Source organism: Gallinula chloropus (genome assembly GCF_964237585.1).
Source record: "Gallinula chloropus genome assembly, chromosome: 27".
Taxonomy (NCBI): Eukaryota; Metazoa; Chordata; class Aves; order Gruiformes; family Rallidae; genus Gallinula; species Gallinula chloropus.
In genome coordinates, this window is record NC_140112.1 from 4,593,239 (window position 1) to 4,610,843 (window position 17,605).

The 17,605-nt window shown below is 53.5% G+C and overlaps 2 protein-coding genes across 2 annotated transcripts; both read right to left on the reverse strand.

Moving 5' to 3' along the window:
- Positions 1-282: 282 nt before the first annotated feature.
- Positions 283-6,756, reverse strand: LOC311201443 (complement component receptor 1-like protein; the record flags this gene model as incomplete). The annotated part of the gene is made up of 10 exons (XM_084275830.1): positions 283-326; positions 1,168-1,191; positions 1,539-1,745; positions 1,877-2,083; positions 3,153-3,335; positions 3,735-3,923; positions 4,802-4,887; positions 5,596-5,692; positions 6,333-6,518; positions 6,705-6,756. 10 exons carry the CDS (start codon positions 6,754-6,756, stop codon positions 283-285), a joined length of 1,275 nt encoding a protein of 424 aa, XP_084131956.1.
- A 1,543-nt stretch (positions 6,757-8,299) lies between these two features.
- Positions 8,300-15,917, reverse strand: LOC311201444 (uncharacterized protein; the record flags this gene model as incomplete). The annotated part of the gene is made up of 12 exons (XM_084275831.1): positions 8,300-8,563; positions 8,677-8,920; positions 9,740-9,856; positions 10,266-10,355; positions 10,637-10,828; positions 11,114-11,215; positions 11,392-11,437; positions 12,041-12,097; positions 12,939-13,133; positions 14,447-14,638; positions 15,267-15,458; positions 15,851-15,917. 11 exons carry the CDS (start codon positions 15,915-15,917, stop codon positions 8,698-8,700), a joined length of 1,473 nt encoding a protein of 490 aa, XP_084131957.1. The 3' UTR covers positions 8,300-8,563; positions 8,677-8,697.
- Positions 15,918-17,605: the final 1,688 nt, after the last annotated feature.

The following is a 17,605-nucleotide window of genomic DNA, read 5'->3' on the forward strand; positions in this document are numbered from 1 at the left end:
TGCAGCACAAAGGTCTCTGTCCTGAAATCAAAGCTCCACCATAAGTCACAATGATGCCAGTGCTCTTGCTCAGGTGGCAGAGCTGCTGGTCCCAGCATCCAACACAATTTGCAGCAGGGAGCACCTGGGCTTTGCCATCCAAGGGGAGCACCTGAACTTTGCCATCTGAGGTCGGTGTGTTGGGGCTTCGAGGACAGTTGCACAGGAGAGAGCAGCAGAGCACTGGGATAGGTGAAATCAAGTCCAACAGGTCTGGCAGGGCCGTCCTGCTGCGCCCTGAAGCTAGATGCTCATCGCCAGCAATGCCAGGAGAAGGGGGACGAGCCCTGCAAGATAAGTAAGCCCAAGTCTTCACTCCAGAGACATTCAACTCTTTTCCCTCTGTCCTGGTTTTGACCAGGATAGAGTTAAATTTCTTCCTAGCAGAGGGTGGATGCCGTGTTGGGATGGGAGCAGTGCTGATAACACAGGGGATGTTTGTAATTGTTGCCAAGCAATCAAGGACTGTTCAGTTGTTCATATTTCCATGCTAATGAGAAGGTGGGGGGCAAGCAGGAAGCTGGGACACACACACACACACAGAGCCAGGACAAGTGACCCACACTGGCCAAAGTATTGGCCATGGTATTCCATGCCAAGAACGTGATGCCAGCATAAAAGGGAGGGCTGGTGCAGGGGAGGATCAGGCAGCTCCAGGACATGCTGTTTTGGGCATGGCCTGGTTTGGGGATGGCGCTGAGCTGTACTGCCTGAGCTGTGCGGTTCGGTGAGAAACCACATCGTGTCACCAGTCTCATCTATTTCCTATAAAGTCCTGCTATTATTATTGTATCTGTCTCTCTGCTATCCCAGTAAACTCTCCTTATCCCAACCTGCGAGGTTTTGGTTTCTTGGGTTTTCTTTTGCCTCCCGTTCCCCCTCCCCACACTCTCTTTTAAAGACCCAGCAGCTGTGCGATGCCTGGCTCTTGGCTGGGCAAACCCGTGACATCCCCCTGCTTCCTTTGACCTCCCGCTCTCGCAGCACAGATCTTAAAGCAATAAAAATACCAATCTGAGGACAGGCAGCAAAGGCTCTTAAGCTTATTTCAAGCAGAACACACAGGAGGCAGCCACATAAAGACAGGCAAGGGTGCAATGCAGGGGTTCGGCTGTGTCCTTTACTTACCAGCAATGATCCTGTCCACTCCACCTGGAAAGGAAGCGATTCAAAACGTGAAACTCAGCACCCTGAGCCCAACTACACAGCTCACTGATCTCACATCATGGCCAACGCACAGGGAAGATGCAGAAGGGCACCTCTAGGCAGCCCAACTCCACAGATGTCTGTCTGTTAAAACCCAGCTGTATTTGCCTGGATGCACTTCCACCAGCTTGCAAATCCATTTCACAACCTAGCCGTGCTCTTTTAGCACTAGATTTTAACTGAAGCTCTTTCAGGAAGCATCAGAGGCTTACTCCTTAGCAGAGTTATCTGGCCTGATTCACAGAGGAAGGGGAAAAATAAAAATAAAGTCTTTGAAGACAGAAGAGAGTCACCTCTGCATTCAGGAGTGGGCTTGCTCCAGACTCCGTGGTTGTTGGAATCCACATCACAGTGAATAGAGGCTGTTCCAGCAAGGGCGAAGCCCTTCTTGCACTTATAAACTATAACGGAGCCAGGGTCAAAGCTTGTGCCCTTTGTGCCGTTGTGGATCCCGTTGCTAATTGTGGGGGGCTCATCACAGAGGATGACAGGGACCTCTCCTGGGGGAAGGAACACCAGCAGGGGTATCTGAGTACGCTTCAGAGCACATCACATCTCAGGCACGCACAGATCGCCGATACAGTCAGAGGAAGGGGGGAAAAAAAGGTCTTTGAAGACAGAAGAGAGTCACCTCTGCATTCAGGAGTGGGCTTGCTCCAGACTCCGTGGTTGTTGGAATCCACATCACAGTGAATAGAGGCTGTTCCAGCAAGGGTGAAGCCCTCGTTGCACTTATAAACTATAACAGAGCCAGGGTCAAAGCTTGTGCCCTTTGTGCCGTTGTGGATCCCGTTGCTAATTGTGGGGGGCTCGTCACAGAGGATGACAGGGACCTCTCCTGGGGGAGGAACATCAGCAAGGGCATCAGAGTACTCTTCAGAGCACATCACATCTCAGGAGCACACAGATTGCTGGTACAGCCAGTTGAGAGAGGAACAGAGATACTCACGTATACAGAAGTCTGGGTCTGAGGACCAGCTCCCATCACTCAGACAAGTGACAACAGAGGACTTGCCACGGGCTGGGGTGTAGCCCAGTTTACAGCGATACCTCAGCTCAGTCCCAGCAGGAAGGCTGTCAGCCACAGCCTGTGTTAACTCCGCGAAAGTGAAGCGTGGAGCAGGACCACAGGAGACTGACAATTGGAGAAAAGGCAAGGTTGGCTGCAGAGAAGTACCCTGCGGGTCTGCAGCAACAGCGGCCAACGGCTTTGGAGCACAGCATTTCAGCCTGGCTGAGCCTCTGTGTCTGGGATGCAGTTTGCATCCAACCCACTGAGCAACAGGCAGGACACAGCAGAGTTTTAACCAGAGAAAAGCTGGAGTGGGTAGCATCTCCACGGCAGAGACACTCTCAGAATCACCAGGTTGGAAAAGACCTTTGAGATCACCAAGTCCAACCATACCCATCTCTACTAACCCATATCCCTGAGCACCTCACCTATCTATCTGTTAAATCCATCCCAGGTCGGTGACTCAGCCCCAACCTGGGCAGCCTGTTCCAGCACCAAATAACCCTTTTCAGGGAAGAGCTTTTTCCTCATGTATAAATTAATGTTTTCATCCCTGACCACCAACCCAACCAGCAGAACTTGCTGAGCGCAGCAGCCAAACATCCCCAGCAGGTCTGGAAGCTGGTGGAGCAAACCTGCCACATGCAGAAGGCAGTTCCCCCTCTCTCTCTTCTGTGCCCTTCTCCATCACTTACACTTCACAAATAAACAGCTTCAGGCCTAAACATATAACTGGCCTGGGCTGCCATGCTGAGGACCCAAGCCAGTGTGCTCTGCAAGGGCACGGCTACCAGCACACAAGGCCCAGGAGCTGGTCTGCCTACAGATCCACAATGGTCAGAAGCTCTTAGACATACATCAGTGCAACTGCCCAAGGAAAGAAATCTGTACTCACTGATGTCACATGTTGGTAGAGGTGGCTTCCAGGTGTTGTCTGCTTCACAGGTAACCACACTACTACCATTCAGGAAATAGCCAGGATTACACTCAAAGCTCACTGTATTTTTATACGTGTGCTCGGTGCCAAAGCCAGATAATCTTCTCCCATTTTTCACCACTGGATCTTCACATTTGACCACTGCAAGCAAAGATAAGCCAATGTGAATATTGATCAGGAGAAGGAAGAGCCCCACAGTGGCACCAGAGGTGCTCCAGGAGATGCTCACTAAGAGATCTGCCGTCCTGTCACTCCGAGACAGGCGGGTTCCCAGTGGGGTCTGACCACTCCATGTCCTCCAACAACTACATGAGAGTTTAATTCCTCACTTGCAGGAAGCCCTGGGCACAGGCAGAGTGAGGGAAGCTTCCCACGGGCTCAAGAACCCATTAAACCAAGCCCTGCCTCTGATCACAACCGGGGCCATCACCTCATGAAGCTTTCTGGCAATTGTTTTAGACTCAAACCCACCTCCTCATGTTTGGCAGCCGATGGGGAGAGGGATGAGCGAAGTCGAAAGGAGAGAAAGAAAAGATTCACCTTTGCATTCCGGGGGTGGACCACTCCATTTCCCCTGGAGGTTCTCCTCTGTACAGTGAATCCCAGCGTCTCCAATAAGAGAAAAGCCCCGGTTACACATGTAAGTTACAGTCATGCCAAAGGTGTAGCTGCTGTAGCCATCCGTGACGTACCCGTTCTCAATCTCAGGTGGTGGCAGACAGGAAATGCCTGTGTTGGGAAAGCAACAGCAAGAAAATGCCAGAACGTTTCCATTGAGGATCAAACTGGAGGTCTAGCTACCCAAACCCAAGCAAAAAACAACCCTTACAAAACAAACAAACAAACAAAAAACCCCAACCACAAAAGCAAAGAAAACCAACCCCAAAAGCCTTCAAATGCTGAATGTTTTCCAGGTTTGTTTTTTCTTTAATAGATAAACAGTAAAACAGAAAACCAGTATTTATTGTCCAAGAGGAGAGGCCTTCTGGAGGCAATAAACATAGTCACATCAAGCAGTTTGGAACCCTCACCTACCAGCATTAGCATTCCTGCTAACAAGGGCGAGGCCAAAACACCTATTATAGCAGGAAACCATCCAAACTATCAGCAGCTGATGGTCAGCCCCACCCCACAGGATACTTAAAAAAAAATAAAAGCCCAAATAGCACCAAGACAGCTCTGAGAATTTATTTCCCCTTTGAAAAAAATGGAGATTTTTGGCTGTGTGGTCATGTCTGAAGGCATCTCAGTCCTGGTCAAGAGCAGCTCTCCATAAATAATTCACCAACAGTTGCCTGATGGAGAACACATCAAGGAAGAAAACTTTCTGCTGGGCAATACCAACAAGCAGTCTAGGAGCTGCTTTTCTCATAGATCTGACTATAGAGCTCCTCCAACATCCACAGATCCTCCTTAGTATCATATTTTAATTCCCAGCTCCACCAAGAGTGCTTGTTTGGGGGAGAGGGGAGGAATCAGTCCCATTAAAGGCTAATGTAATTTGCACTGAGTGCCAAAAAGAGCCTCCAGCTGTGGTTCCCCAAACTACCCGGTGTATCAGCAGCTGCCAGGAAGAGATCTACACAGAACATTCACGATCCACTTACGGTCACAGTATGGAATGTCTTCCCAAGCTACTTCGTTGTTGCTTTTAAGCCTGCACTGTACAGACGACTTCCCAACTAATCGGTACCTAAGGAGAGGAAAGGTTGAATCTCTTGGGAAAAAGCAGGGGGGGGAAAGCCAACACTGAGGAATTCAGGAAGCTGTACGGTTTTGAATGGGATTCTCTGGGGGAGCTGAGCCCTGGGGGAGAAGCAGCTAGCCCTCCTCTAAAATACAGCTTCCTCAACCCCCCAAGAAATGCAACGTGAGATGCAGTTAGATGGAACTTAACCCTTGGAGCGCGCAGGTACAAGCTCACAGGAGCAGGATGACATCCCTGCTCCAGCTCTGTCCAGCCTCATACTGCACAGTGGGGGATCCAAACCCACATGTTTTCCTAGCAGAGCTCAGTGTGACTGACGTACCCTACCTGCTGTATCCCTCTCACCCCGCTCCCAGCACCCCTGGGGTACCGCAGCCTCCTTTCCCCGACACCCCTTAGCTAAGATGGGCAGCCGGCCCCACTGCACACCAGCAAACACCGTGTTACTAAGGAGCACCAAAGGGAAAGGGACAAAATTCCTTGCAAAGTAGCTAGAGAGCACTCTGCAAAGCCTGCACTCTCTGTGTCAGCAGTGAGAGCAGGAGGGAGCCCAATCCCCATGGCTTTGCACTCCCACACCTCCCATGGGCCTGTGCTCATCAAGGAAACAGCCCCCAGGCATTAAGTCCCCAAGTCTCCCATGGGCACTGCCTCAGCTTCAGGGACTCAGGAGGAGCCTGGGCCAACGCTTACCCAGTGTCACAGGTGAAGGTTACTGTCGCCCCAAACAGGAGGTTGGTCGTGTAGTGAAATCTGCCATTCGGGATGTCTGGTGAACCACAGGACTTTCCTGGAAGGGCAAGTGATCAGCCTTAGCTTTATTTTAGAAATGCTGGTGGCAGAGTTCAGTGACTCTGGGGCCGTTTACTGGGGACCTGACTTCCCCCCCATGAGCAAGTCCCAGCACTTTCAGAGAACATACAAGATCCACATCGACTTCTGAGGAAGTGAAAGTTAAAACACAAATAAAAAGCAAGTAAAAGCACAAAGCGAGCTAAGGACAAATAGAAAAAGCCACATTTTGCATCTTTACTGAGAAAATAAACTGATAAATTGACCAGAAGGGCTCAGGGCAGACGTTTCGGGTCTGTAGGGAGACTGTGTGGAGGGCAAGGGGATGGGGAGGGACCCCCTGACCACCCTGGGACTACCACAGCCTTTTCCTCACGGAACATTGTTCCTGTGTGAATACATTACGCTATTTACACATTACCAGATGGTAATAATGGAGGACAAAGATCATCTCCCAGAGATAAACAGGTCTAAGCAGACTGGACAGCCCCAGGCAGGCACGCAAGGCGAGCACTTGCTCTCCCTCCAGCCCGTCGCCCGGTAACGGGGAGCGTCCTTTCCAACCGGGCTGAACCGTCAGCGGGACGCACCCCCTCCCCGCCCCAAATCCCATGAGCCCGCGAAGGGAGAGGACCCACCGATGCAGAAGTCGGGCTCTGACAACCAATAGGAATCGGACTGGCAGGTGACACGGGGGGACTTGCCCGAGGCCATCGTGTACCCCGGCCGGCACCTGTATATCAGTGTGGTCCCCACGGCGTAGGAGTCCTGCAGGGGGGTGGGAGGCTCCGCGAAATCAAACCTCGGCGGCTGCCTGCAGTCACCTGTGGGCGGAGGGGAAGGATGATGACGGCGGTGGAGGGGGGTGACGGGGACCGGATGACAGCGGAGGCTCCTCTTAGACCTTCCCCACGCAGACACGGCCCCATCCCCACATCTCCCAGGCCCCTTTCCCATCCCCCGCGGCCCCACCCGCCGGCGGCCCCTCTCTCCCCTCACCTCCCACTCACCTCGGGCTCCGGGCAGCACCAGCAGCACCGCGCAGAGCCAGCGCAGCGCCATAGCCCAACCTGCTACCAGTACCGCGCAGGGATGCGCAGTGCAGAGCGCGGCGGCTCAGCCCTTTCCGGGGCGGGAGGGGATGGATCCACCCTCCGCACCGCGTCGCAGCTGAATCCCGACGGAGAGTGGGTGTTGTTGGGGTTGGGATTTTCCTTCCCGGCTCTTGATGGAAATGGGGGCTTGGGGGCGATCCCCTCAGCGGGTGCGGAGGCTGTCACGGCGCGATGGCTTTTCCGCCTTCTCGGGCAGGCGCCGGGTCTGGGCTCCGCGGGGCTCAGCGCTGCCCGTCCGGTGCCTCCGAAGCGCTCACGGCGTAAACAGCACGCACTCGGCCTGACTTCATTATAAGCAATGCCGCGAATGAGGGGAGGTCCTGACTCACCCGGGGCCCTCGAGGGCAGCCTGAGGCCACCCCAGGCTTTCCAGGGAAGTGCCACTGTCCCGCCTCCACGCCCTGTGACGCCAAGCCTTTCCCCCGCTGCGCCTCTCCCAGCAGCTGGGTGAGGGTGAGGGCGTGTTGGGGGTACGACAGGGCAGCCCTGGGACAGTGCCTGCTACCTCCAGGCCACGTTCAAGAGGGTGATCACAAGGGGACAAGTGAGGGACGGCAAGCCATGGCGCAGGGTGGCTCAGCTGACCATCACCTCTCCTTCCTCAAGGTAGAACCGGGGTTGTAATTGGCAGCAGGAGCCCGGGGGAAGGGGCAGCATCCCGATTTGGGAACAGCTGCAGGAGCAGAACCAGGTAACAGTGTGGCCCCTTTCTGCCCTATTTGACAGAGCCCTGGGACAGGCTGCCCAGGGGGTGTGGAGTCTCCTTCTCTGGAGAGATTCCAGCCCCGTCTGGACACCAACCTGTGTGCCCTGTCCTAGGGACCCTGCTTTGGCAGGGGGTTGGACCTGATGGGCTCTGGAGGTCCCTTGCAACCCCTATGATTCTGTGTCACTGTCTGTCTCTTGCCAATAAACTCAACCTCTCAGCAAATACCAATAAAGCAGAAGGGTGATTTTGATAGCTTTTCACAGCTCCAAGTGAAACAGTTTAATCCCCTGAACACCTTGCTGGGGCTGCAGCTTGGGTTGTTTTTTTTTTTTAGGTAGAGAATATGAGCAATACAGAGTTACTCATGGTCAGTGGAGGGCAGGTTGCACCACACCTTCCCTGCAACCACACAGGTAGTACCAGGAACTGAACTCTGCAGTACCCTTCTTTCATCCTCACAATTCCTAGGAAAGGCCAAGCACCCTGCCGTGTACCACAATGCCAAACAGTTACCTAAGCAGCTCATTGCATCCAGCGATGAGTGAGACTATGAAACCACCATGATAAGGCTGGGTCAGGCAACCCAACCCAATGCGCAAGCAAGGGTAATGATATTGCTTACATTCCTTTTACATACTAAACAGTTTTATGATACATAAATACTGCACTTCATGCACGTGGATCTCAGTGAAAAAGTAGTTTAAAAAATTCAACAAGTAAATCTTGCAGGAATGTGCAAAGAGGGGGGTTACTATGAAATCATTCTCCCACTGCCAAGAAATATGTATGAATTTAAAAGTTTAAAGAGTTACAAAAATAGTTTTTTCATAGTACAAACAAAAAAAAAAAGAAAAAAGGAGGCACTAAACCAACATGGGACTGAATTTAAAGTATGATTGATTGCAAAACCAGACACTTGACTTCAGGTTGCCTTAATTGCACTTGGAGCTTCATCCCTGACGACGTTAGGAGTTAGTGTAACAACTCTCCCATCTCTCCAGCCTCCCTCGTGTCACTTAGGATGCTGCAGCCATCAGTGTGTCTCCTGCAGTGGGGAGACAAGCAGGTGATTAGGGTTAGGGGCTGCGTGCCACAGCCCCCAGGCTTTGGGAGAAACACAGCATCTGGTTTGTGGCACCTCAGCCCCACACCCCCCACCTTGGTGACCTGCAGAGTGTTTCAGGTGTCCCCACACAGGTCCTCGCCGTTGGGCTGGCACAGGTGAGTGTGGGTGGGCGCTGCACAGATGGGGCAGACGTGGCAGCCGGGGATGCGCTGGGGGACGAGGTGAGCCAGGGTCCCCTCCCCGGGCAGGGGACACACGGGGCGTCCTGCCGTGTCACCGTGGACGAGGGAGAGGTGCAACCGGTCAGCGCAGGGGGTGCAGATGGGTCTCTGTGGGCTGTGGGGAGAGAGCAGAGGGTGAGCCCCGTGGGGTTCACATTGGAGGCTGTGCCTCGCCAAGCCACTCCAGCACCCAGGAAAGCTAACTTTGTTAGCAGTTTCAAAGATAATTAACTTTTTAAACTCAAACAAGCAGCGACTCATGAGCGTGAAGCTGAAACGGCTCCTCTGGGGTTGGGGATAAGAGCAGGTGGTGCAGCAAGCAGGGCCAGCATGACATAAATGGTTGGTGACAAGGTCACTGGCTGTGTTTACAACAGCTGAAGCAGGTGGATGCACACCTCAGCCCGTGTTTACCTTACCCAAGAATTTATTTGAATTTGGCTCAGTGAATGATGTCTTTGTTAAGCAAGTGTCAAAAAACAGAGCACTTTTCTCACCTCCCCCTGCTCCACCCCAAACCAACCAACCATGCCTGGAGATGGGAAAGCACTCAGCAGCGACCTGGGCAGAAGGCCCACGCTGCTGCAGGGGCTCTTACAGCTCTCGGGCTTTCTGCTGCTAGACCAAAGCCAAAGCTCCATCCCAGGCCAAGGAAGACACGAGGCCAAGAGGGGACAGCAGAGGAGCACAAACCTGTTCAGAGACACCCCAGGAAACAGCACAAGTGTTGTTCAAATTAACCTCACACCAGTTCCAGCTCTTGGCTTACAAGCAGGCACCACATTTTCACCCTGGCAGGGAGCTGTAAGCAGGCACAACCAGCATTTAAGCACCTCCACCGTTAGCTTAGCTTCGATTAACGGGGTTAACTCTGGGTTTGGAGGCTGCTCAGCACACTGCAAGGAGTTGCCTGGGCCGGCTGCACCGCACTCACCCCTCATCCCACCGGTGGGCATCCCCCAGCTGCTCCCAGGGTGCTGTGGGATGGCTTTCATGCTGGCCAACGTGGGTGCGCAGCCAGCTTTCACAGATGGGACAGATGTGATGGGTGCTGTGGAGAAACACCATTGGGGACGCGTGTTTAAGTCTCTCTAGGGAGAGTCACAAATCTCCCTGAGTTTCGGGCACCTCCAGCTTCCCTGGTACCGAGGATGAAAACTCACCACAGGTCACAGACCTAGAGGGAATTAGCTCCCTTGCTTTGCTAACATCCATGAGATGCCTGCCCAGAGCTCCTTTGATTTTAGGGGGAAAATAACAGAGATTGGTGTTTTAAAAAGTAATTAAATGCTGTAATAGTTGGTGGAGCCTCAGGACAGGGAAGAAGTGGGAATAAACAAGGAGTGGCAGGATACCCTCATCTTCTCTTCAGAGCGAACAAACACAGTCCTAATCTACTCTGCAGTGGTTTTAATTGAAGCCTCCCATAGCCCGTGCATATTTTTAAGTGGAAGACCAACCTTAGGTGGGCCGTGGGGTGCTCTGCCTTGCTCTGCTCCAGAACAGCTTTTCCATCACTCCTCAGCACGTCTGCAGCTTTGGCAGGAGAGCTGGGTGCAGAGAGAGAGAGACAGAGATGACAGCCTGAATGCACAGGAGGCACAGCTCTCTGACAGTGCTGACCACCCTGTGGAACCGCTTTTTTCTAAATAGCAAATACTTCCTGCTGCTAAAATTGGACGTGAAGGAACCAAAGGAGCCAAATCTGTAACATCTGCTCTGTGTGGGGGTTTTTTTCCTGCTCTCTCCCTGCAAGAAGCACTCTTGTCCCCCTGCTTTGGTCTACGTGGACCCGGGCAAGGGGAGGGCAGAAGCAAGCCAGCCGTGGTACCTGGTGACTGCAAGGCTTTGGATCTCCTCGCTGCCGATGCTGGGGACCGAGTAGGTGCGTGGCATGCCGAGCTGGCCATGCAGCCAGTCCTCACAGGTGGCACAGCCACCACGGGCGGGCTTGGCGCGGGGGTCCAGGGCAGCGTGCAGCCGCTCTTCACAGGTGGGACACACGTGGCAACTCGTTGTGTGGCTGTGGATGAGAAAGACGGTGGGGAGGGAGGGGGAAAGCCCTCCTGCTGAGCCTCAAGAGCAGAGGTGAACACCAAACCCCTCCGTGAAGCAGCCGTCGGCCCTTCGGCGAGCAGCGTGTTCACCGCACAGGCAGAGGTGTTGGCATTTTAGAGCCAAAGAGAGATGTGCTGTACTGGTGTGGTCGGGTACGATGAGGTTTGTAGCCAGAAATAACACGGGGAGATCTGTGGGTACAGCTGGGAGAGCAGCACGGGGCTTTGGGCAGAGGAACAAGCAAACCTACCAAAAATAGGAATGCCACGGCAGGGGCTGCTTCGCGTCACCCGTCATCTGAGGGTGCACTGCTGGATCCCTCCTCTGCTTTTCTAAAGGCATATTGTAAGATCTTGAAGAGACAGAAAGGAGAAAGTTTATTCAATAAAAAGCAACTTAGCAAGATGGGAGGATAGGACTAACCATGGGAACACAGACTGAAGGGAATTACTCTTGCTCAGAGCTTAAAATGCTCAGTGACCCCTTGGGGAAGCCACGGCTCAGGAGGGGCAGCTGAGGTTCACTTACTGGTTTTTTTTGCCTTTATATTTCACGATGATGCAAGCTCCAAGGGCTAGTAGGAGTCGTCACAAAGAAGCAAAGAAAAGATAAAAATTTAAATTTCTCAGTTGAAGCACAGCACTGCCCTGTGGTAAAAGACCAGCAGCCAACCCCCCTGCTCCAGGGCCGCCTGTTACCGAAATAATGCAACCCCCACTTCTTGTGTCTCTGAACACAGCACAGAAACCTCTGCTTAAGGGTGGGATCCTCACTGATTTAGCACTTTGAGGGACAGCACCTCTGTATTTTCTATTTTAAACCTACCCACTGGTTTGAGTGTCTGATCTCTTGTGCAACAAGCACGTTCCCAGCTTCACCCATCCCTCTCAACGGCTGCCAAGGCCTCTGTAACACAACTCCATTAATGAAAGAGTGACAGGACACAGAGCTTTTGGTTGCTGTCTTTCATCTCAGCCCCCAAGATTTTACTCTAAGACACAGACAATCCATCCAGCTGGTTGCAGTGCTGCTGCGTTACCCAACAGCAGGGAAACCCCCCGAGTCCGACCACAGATACTCAGTGAAATGGACAAACCAAACCCACTGACTCCAGGTATTTAACTACACAGAGTAGCTTTGGGTGAGGAAAGTGGTTGTTCAATTTTAAACTACTTACCAATTAAACAAATAACGATGCCGATGCTGATGCTGACGATGATGATGATTAGAGTACCTAGAGAAGAAAGTAAATGGAATTGCTATTAAAAAGGGAAAGCCAGCAATGCTGGTAACTAACCAGGGAAGTTCCTCCTTGATGCCCACAGAACACTATTAGTCAAACCCAGGTAACTGTGACGCTGCTGAGATGACAAAAACGCTGTAAAACAATCTCTCATTAACTACTACACACATCATTATGCTTTTCTTGAGTCCTCCAGCCCACCCCTCTCCACCCATGGAGCTCAGGTCCATAGCCCCAGGCTACCTCCACCCTCAGCATCAGCCAAGCATGGCCCAGATAACACTGCTGAGATGCTGGGCTGCAGGAGGGAGATTCAAGCATCAAAATTCCTATTGTGTGTCCTGTCAGCTGAGTCACTCAGCTGGGAGCAGAGAGGAAAGGGGATTTCACCAGGGAATGAGCTGTGCAAGCTCCTTAGAAACTGGACCCACCAAGAGAAATGGGAAAAGGCACAATGACAGCAGAAAACCAGCAGCACGTGGAGCCATGGGCACCCAACGTGGGTGCAAACACAGCAACTAAAATGACCCGGAGGCAGGAAGCCTCTCCCCAACTCTTACTTTGGTTGTGAGGTTTCTCTTTTGTATTCTCTCCCAAGGGTTCAGTTTTGTTTACCTCTCCTGTAGTGATAACTATAGAGAGAAAAAACAAAGGGAAACCAGGCAAAATCATATTTTATATCATTCTCCATTTATATTTAATACTTCAGAGAGGAGTAAATGGAGCACAGGCAGGTGATGCGTGCATCCCTTCGCAAGAGAAGATTAGGACTAATTAACCCCACAGCAATAAAACCCATTTGAGGCCAGGGTAATTACCCAGCAACGCTCACCCATGCAAGCAGGAGGAGACCCGCTCCAGACACCGTTGATCCCGTCCTCTGTTGTACAATGAAGAGTTTCATTTCCCACGAGCTGCAGCCCCGGGTCGCACACGTACATCACGACCCAGCTGTACATGAACTCCTCCACATCGCTGCCGTTGTGCTGTCCGTTGGGAGTGGCTGGAGGTAGAGCACAGGAAATAGCTAGGGGAGAAAAAGAAGAGAGATCAGGAGGTGACTGACCCCAGGGATGCTCTTCTCCACGGTGTCAAGGGAGGAGAACCCAAGTGCTGTTGTGGGCTGAAATGGGAGTGCGAGCCACCCTCCCGGCACACAGTTACTTCAGGGGCCCGTTGTCCTCCACACAGAGGGGCAGCAGCAGCCTGCAAGGACACCAAGGCCACCAGGTCCCTTGTCTATGTCATTCTTTCACATGCAGGAGGCACCAGTGATGCTACTGGCTTGTCCCTGCCTTTATCATGGCAGCGAGATCCCTTCCAGAGATGCTCACCTGGTTTCACGCTGTAAAATCCTCATCTGATTCTGTATATTCTGGGATATTTGGTATTTTTGGTCAAATGCTGGACAAGCCGACTTACCCTGACAGGCTGGAACATAAGTCCAGGCAACCCCGCTTCCCCGGAGGGAACACCAGATGAAAGGTAACTCTCCCCTCAATGTGTACCTGCAGCAGTAAGGGCACAACCCCAAACCTGTCACCAGCCACAAACAGGTCACTCACAGGGTGGGGACAGGGTGGGCAGGCAGAGCCCCGTGTCCCAGCTGGCGCAGCGGTGACTGGCCAGGCAACTGGGATGTGGCTGGAAACTGGCTTCACACTCACCCTCTGTCACAAACTATGTTTGCTTTTGAGCCAAAGAGATGGTTGTTTGCCAGGATTTCACCATGTTTTGGTTTGGCTGGAATCCCACAAGATTGCTCTAAAATAAAATGGAATAAGGTTATCCTTCTGCCTACAATGCTTGCCAGGAGGGTGCAGAGAGGTGGGTGATGGTCTTTTCAGCCAGGGGACAGGAGATGGGACAAGGGGCAATGGCTTCAACCTGTGCCAGGGCAGGGTCAGAGCAGATGTGAGGGAAAAGTTCTTCCCTAAAAGAGTTGTGGGGCTGTGGAACAGGCTGCCCAAGGAGGGGCTGAGTCACCTTCCCTGGATGTGTTTAACAGAGGGGAGATGAGGTGCTCAGGGATCTCGGTCAGCACAGGACAGGAATGGTTGGACTCGATGAGCTTAAAGGGCTTTTCCAACCTGGTGATGCTGTGATCCTTAGGAGACTCTGAGGATGGGGAAAGCACCCCGCAGACATGCTTTTCATGACACCACCATAGCAGTGTCAAACCAGGCACTTGGTGCTATTACATGCTAACCATAATTTACCCCCCACCCCCCCAAAAAAAACCCCAATCCTAAAATACAAATGAGGCAAAGGGTTTGAAACAGCACTGGGGATGCAGCTACGGGAGAGCGCTGGGGAAAAACAGGAGATGGAGACACTCACTCTGACACAGCTCGGGAACCTCTGACCACGTTAAGTTGTCAAGACAAGTGCTGGTGGGGAGCTGCTCTGTGGTCTTCTCATAGCCTGGGCGACAAATGTACGTCACCGTGATACCAACAGGGAAAAAGTTCTGGGTTTCGTGTTCTGGTGACACTCTGGCGAAGCGCACGCGTGGCAGGGCAGGACAGCTACCTGGAGACAACCCAGAGCACCAGAGCCCACAGTCACAACACAAAACTAGCAATACTTTGCATCCAGTTCCATACAGCACGACCCCAAGGGACAGCGCATGAGCCTCCCCAATACGGGGAGCACAGTTTTTAAGGAGGTGGTTGGCAGTTTGGGCAGTTCAAGAACACATTCCTAGGTGGCTGTTTAGCAGAAAACAGTTTAAAGTGTTAAAATTTGCCCTCTTTCAGCTGTTCGCCAGCACAGTGCCTCCCTCCCACTGATGAAGGAGTTGTGGTGGGGAAGTGGAGCCAGCTCTTACCCTGAGGTTTACGAACACTGGATGCCAACTCCTCCCTCCTACTTAACCTTTACGTCAGCAGCGAGCCGTACCAGCGCCTTGCCCCTACAGCTCTGTCCCTTTTCTGTGCTTCCCCAAGCTATTAATCTATTTTAATTAACACCCAAGCACCCAGCACATGGCTCCAACAGACTAAACAGAGAGGGATAAGAGATTTGTCACCCAGCCAACTCCGTCCTGTGTCAGTTTGGATGGGGAAGGACTTGAACCAGCGATTGCTGAAGCAGTAAATGTTTTCACACGCAGGGCACGTCCTCAAGCAACTTGTTTTGGAGAAAATGAAATACTCACGGCCACAGAACTCCGGGAGATGGGACCACTGGGAGTTTGAGAGGCACTGAATGGTATCGGACAGCGAAGGGAGTTTGGTGTAACCCGTAGCGCATTGGTACGTTACTGTGGAGCCCACGGTGAAGCTTTCCAAGTGGACAGTGTCCAGGGGGGGCTCCGCGTGGTTTATCGTTGGCAGTGGCCCACAGTCACCTGCAGCAGAATAAAACTGGGTTTAGGCAGGGCTTGTCCTAAGGGCTGCTGGGCAGCAGCAACACAGGCACGGGGGCACGGACACACCAGCGCACATGGACACACAGGGGCACACCCGGACACACGCACTGGGGCACACAAACACACACTGGGGCACACTGGGGCACACAGAGACACACTGGGGCACATGGACACACCCTGGGGCACACGGATACACCGGAGCACACCGGGACACACGGACACACACACCCCGGGGCGCACACACACTGATACCCCGGGGCACACACACGTAATCACACCCCCCGGGGTACACACGTGCCCTCCAGCCAGGGGCACACACACCCCCTCACACAAACACCCCCTCGCCCCCCCCAACCCTCCCGTGCGCTCACCCCAGGCCGCGGGCGGCAGCAGCAGCAGCAGCAGCGGCAGCAGCAGCGAGAGGCGCCCGGAGCCCATCGCGGCAGCCCCGCAGCCGAGCGGAGCTGGGAGCCGAGCGGAGCTGGGAGCCAAGCACCTCCCGGCCCCGGCCCCACCCGGGGGCTCTCCCCCCCTCCTCTTCCTTTCCTTTCGCTTCCCTTCCCTCCCTCCCAGACAACTGGGCGTGGGGTCTTGCTCAAGAGCTCGGCGGGGCAGCGGGAGGCAGCGGCGTGGGGCAGCACCGCTCCCCGCCCCGAGCCCCCGCTTCCCTTCCCTTCCCTTCCCTTCCCTTCCCTTCCCTTCCCTTCCCTTCCCTTCCCTTCCCTTCCCTTCCCTTCCCTTCCCTTCCCTTCCCTTCCCGCGGCTGGGAACTTTCCCAGAGGAGCGCACCCCGCTCCTCTGTTCGGCCCCGGAGTGATGCGGGAATCTCCCTCAGCTGGGTCTCTGCGCTTTCCCGGGCAGACACCGCTCTCTCCAAAGCCATCCAGTCCCAGAGGGGAAAAACACACCAACCCCTCAAAACCCTCCCAGACGGAAAGGGCAGCACGTGGGGCTGTGCCCGCGCCTGCTGCGGACCCTGGTGCTGGAGGGATGGAGGGTTCATACCCCAGCACCGGCTCTGCCTTCTCCGGGGAGGAGAGCTGCATCTTCATCCCTGGCTCCTGCCCTCTCTGCCAGCATCCGGCTCAGGGAGCCCAGCACAAGGCAGCTCGGCAGCACCAGCCCCCCCCCCCCCCCCCCCCCCCCCCCCAACCTGTCTTCAAACATCACCTGTCCCCGGGAAGACACCTCAGCTAAGAGTGTTTTTTCCTGCCTGAATTGAGGAGAGGGATTTCCTCCAGCCCAAGGGGTGCATGGGAAACCAGAGGGCTGTAAATCAGCCCCACCTTGAAGCTGCTAATTGAGCTGCTTCTCTTGACACCCCTGCACAAACCGACTCAGCAGGGACACCGGCATTTCCACCGGGTCTCTCCCAGTTAGACCCAAAGCTCTTTGAACACGGTGCTGTGCTGGCCGCAGAGGAACAGGACGTTTACCTTGGCTCAGCCCTCTCGTGGGAAAGCAGAGCTGCTCTGGGATGGATCGCTGCCGGCAGGGCTTGCAGGAAGAGCCCAGCAAAGGTTGTGTCCCGCTCTGCTGAGCCGTGCTGGCAGAAAGGGGGGGTCCTGTGTCACCTCACCCTGAGGAAAGGGCAGCCAGCAGCATCCTGCACCTTCCTGCCTCCCTCTGCCTGCCAGTGTCATCCAGGAAACGTGTTTCCATCATGAAGCTCAAATGTATCATTTTCCTTTTTCCCCGCCTTTATTCCCCTTCCCAATACAATTGGAGCTCCAAGAATATGTAACAGAAACATTTGCAATGAGGCCAAAGTGATGTTTTCCTAAGGGGTGGAGTTGAAGAGCCTGGATAACACACTCCTACAAAATACTTACTTGGAAACAGGGTGATAAATTCCCTGCAGATGCCTGGGCTGTGTGTGTTTCATGGGCCACTGACTTGGGCTGGAAGCTGCTCAATGCAAAAGGAAGTTGCTAACAAGGAAAACGCCTTAAAATCAGGGGAATTCTCTTGTAGTAGCCTACAGTGATGATGTTAGTGTGATATGAGATGTTGAAAAGTATTTGGCAAGGGCTTCTTGTAGTGTCCCCAGGGAACAGCCCGGTTCACAGGTGCATCAGAAGAAGCAACTCCTGTAGTTTCCACTCAGTCAGGTCCCCTTGCTAGCC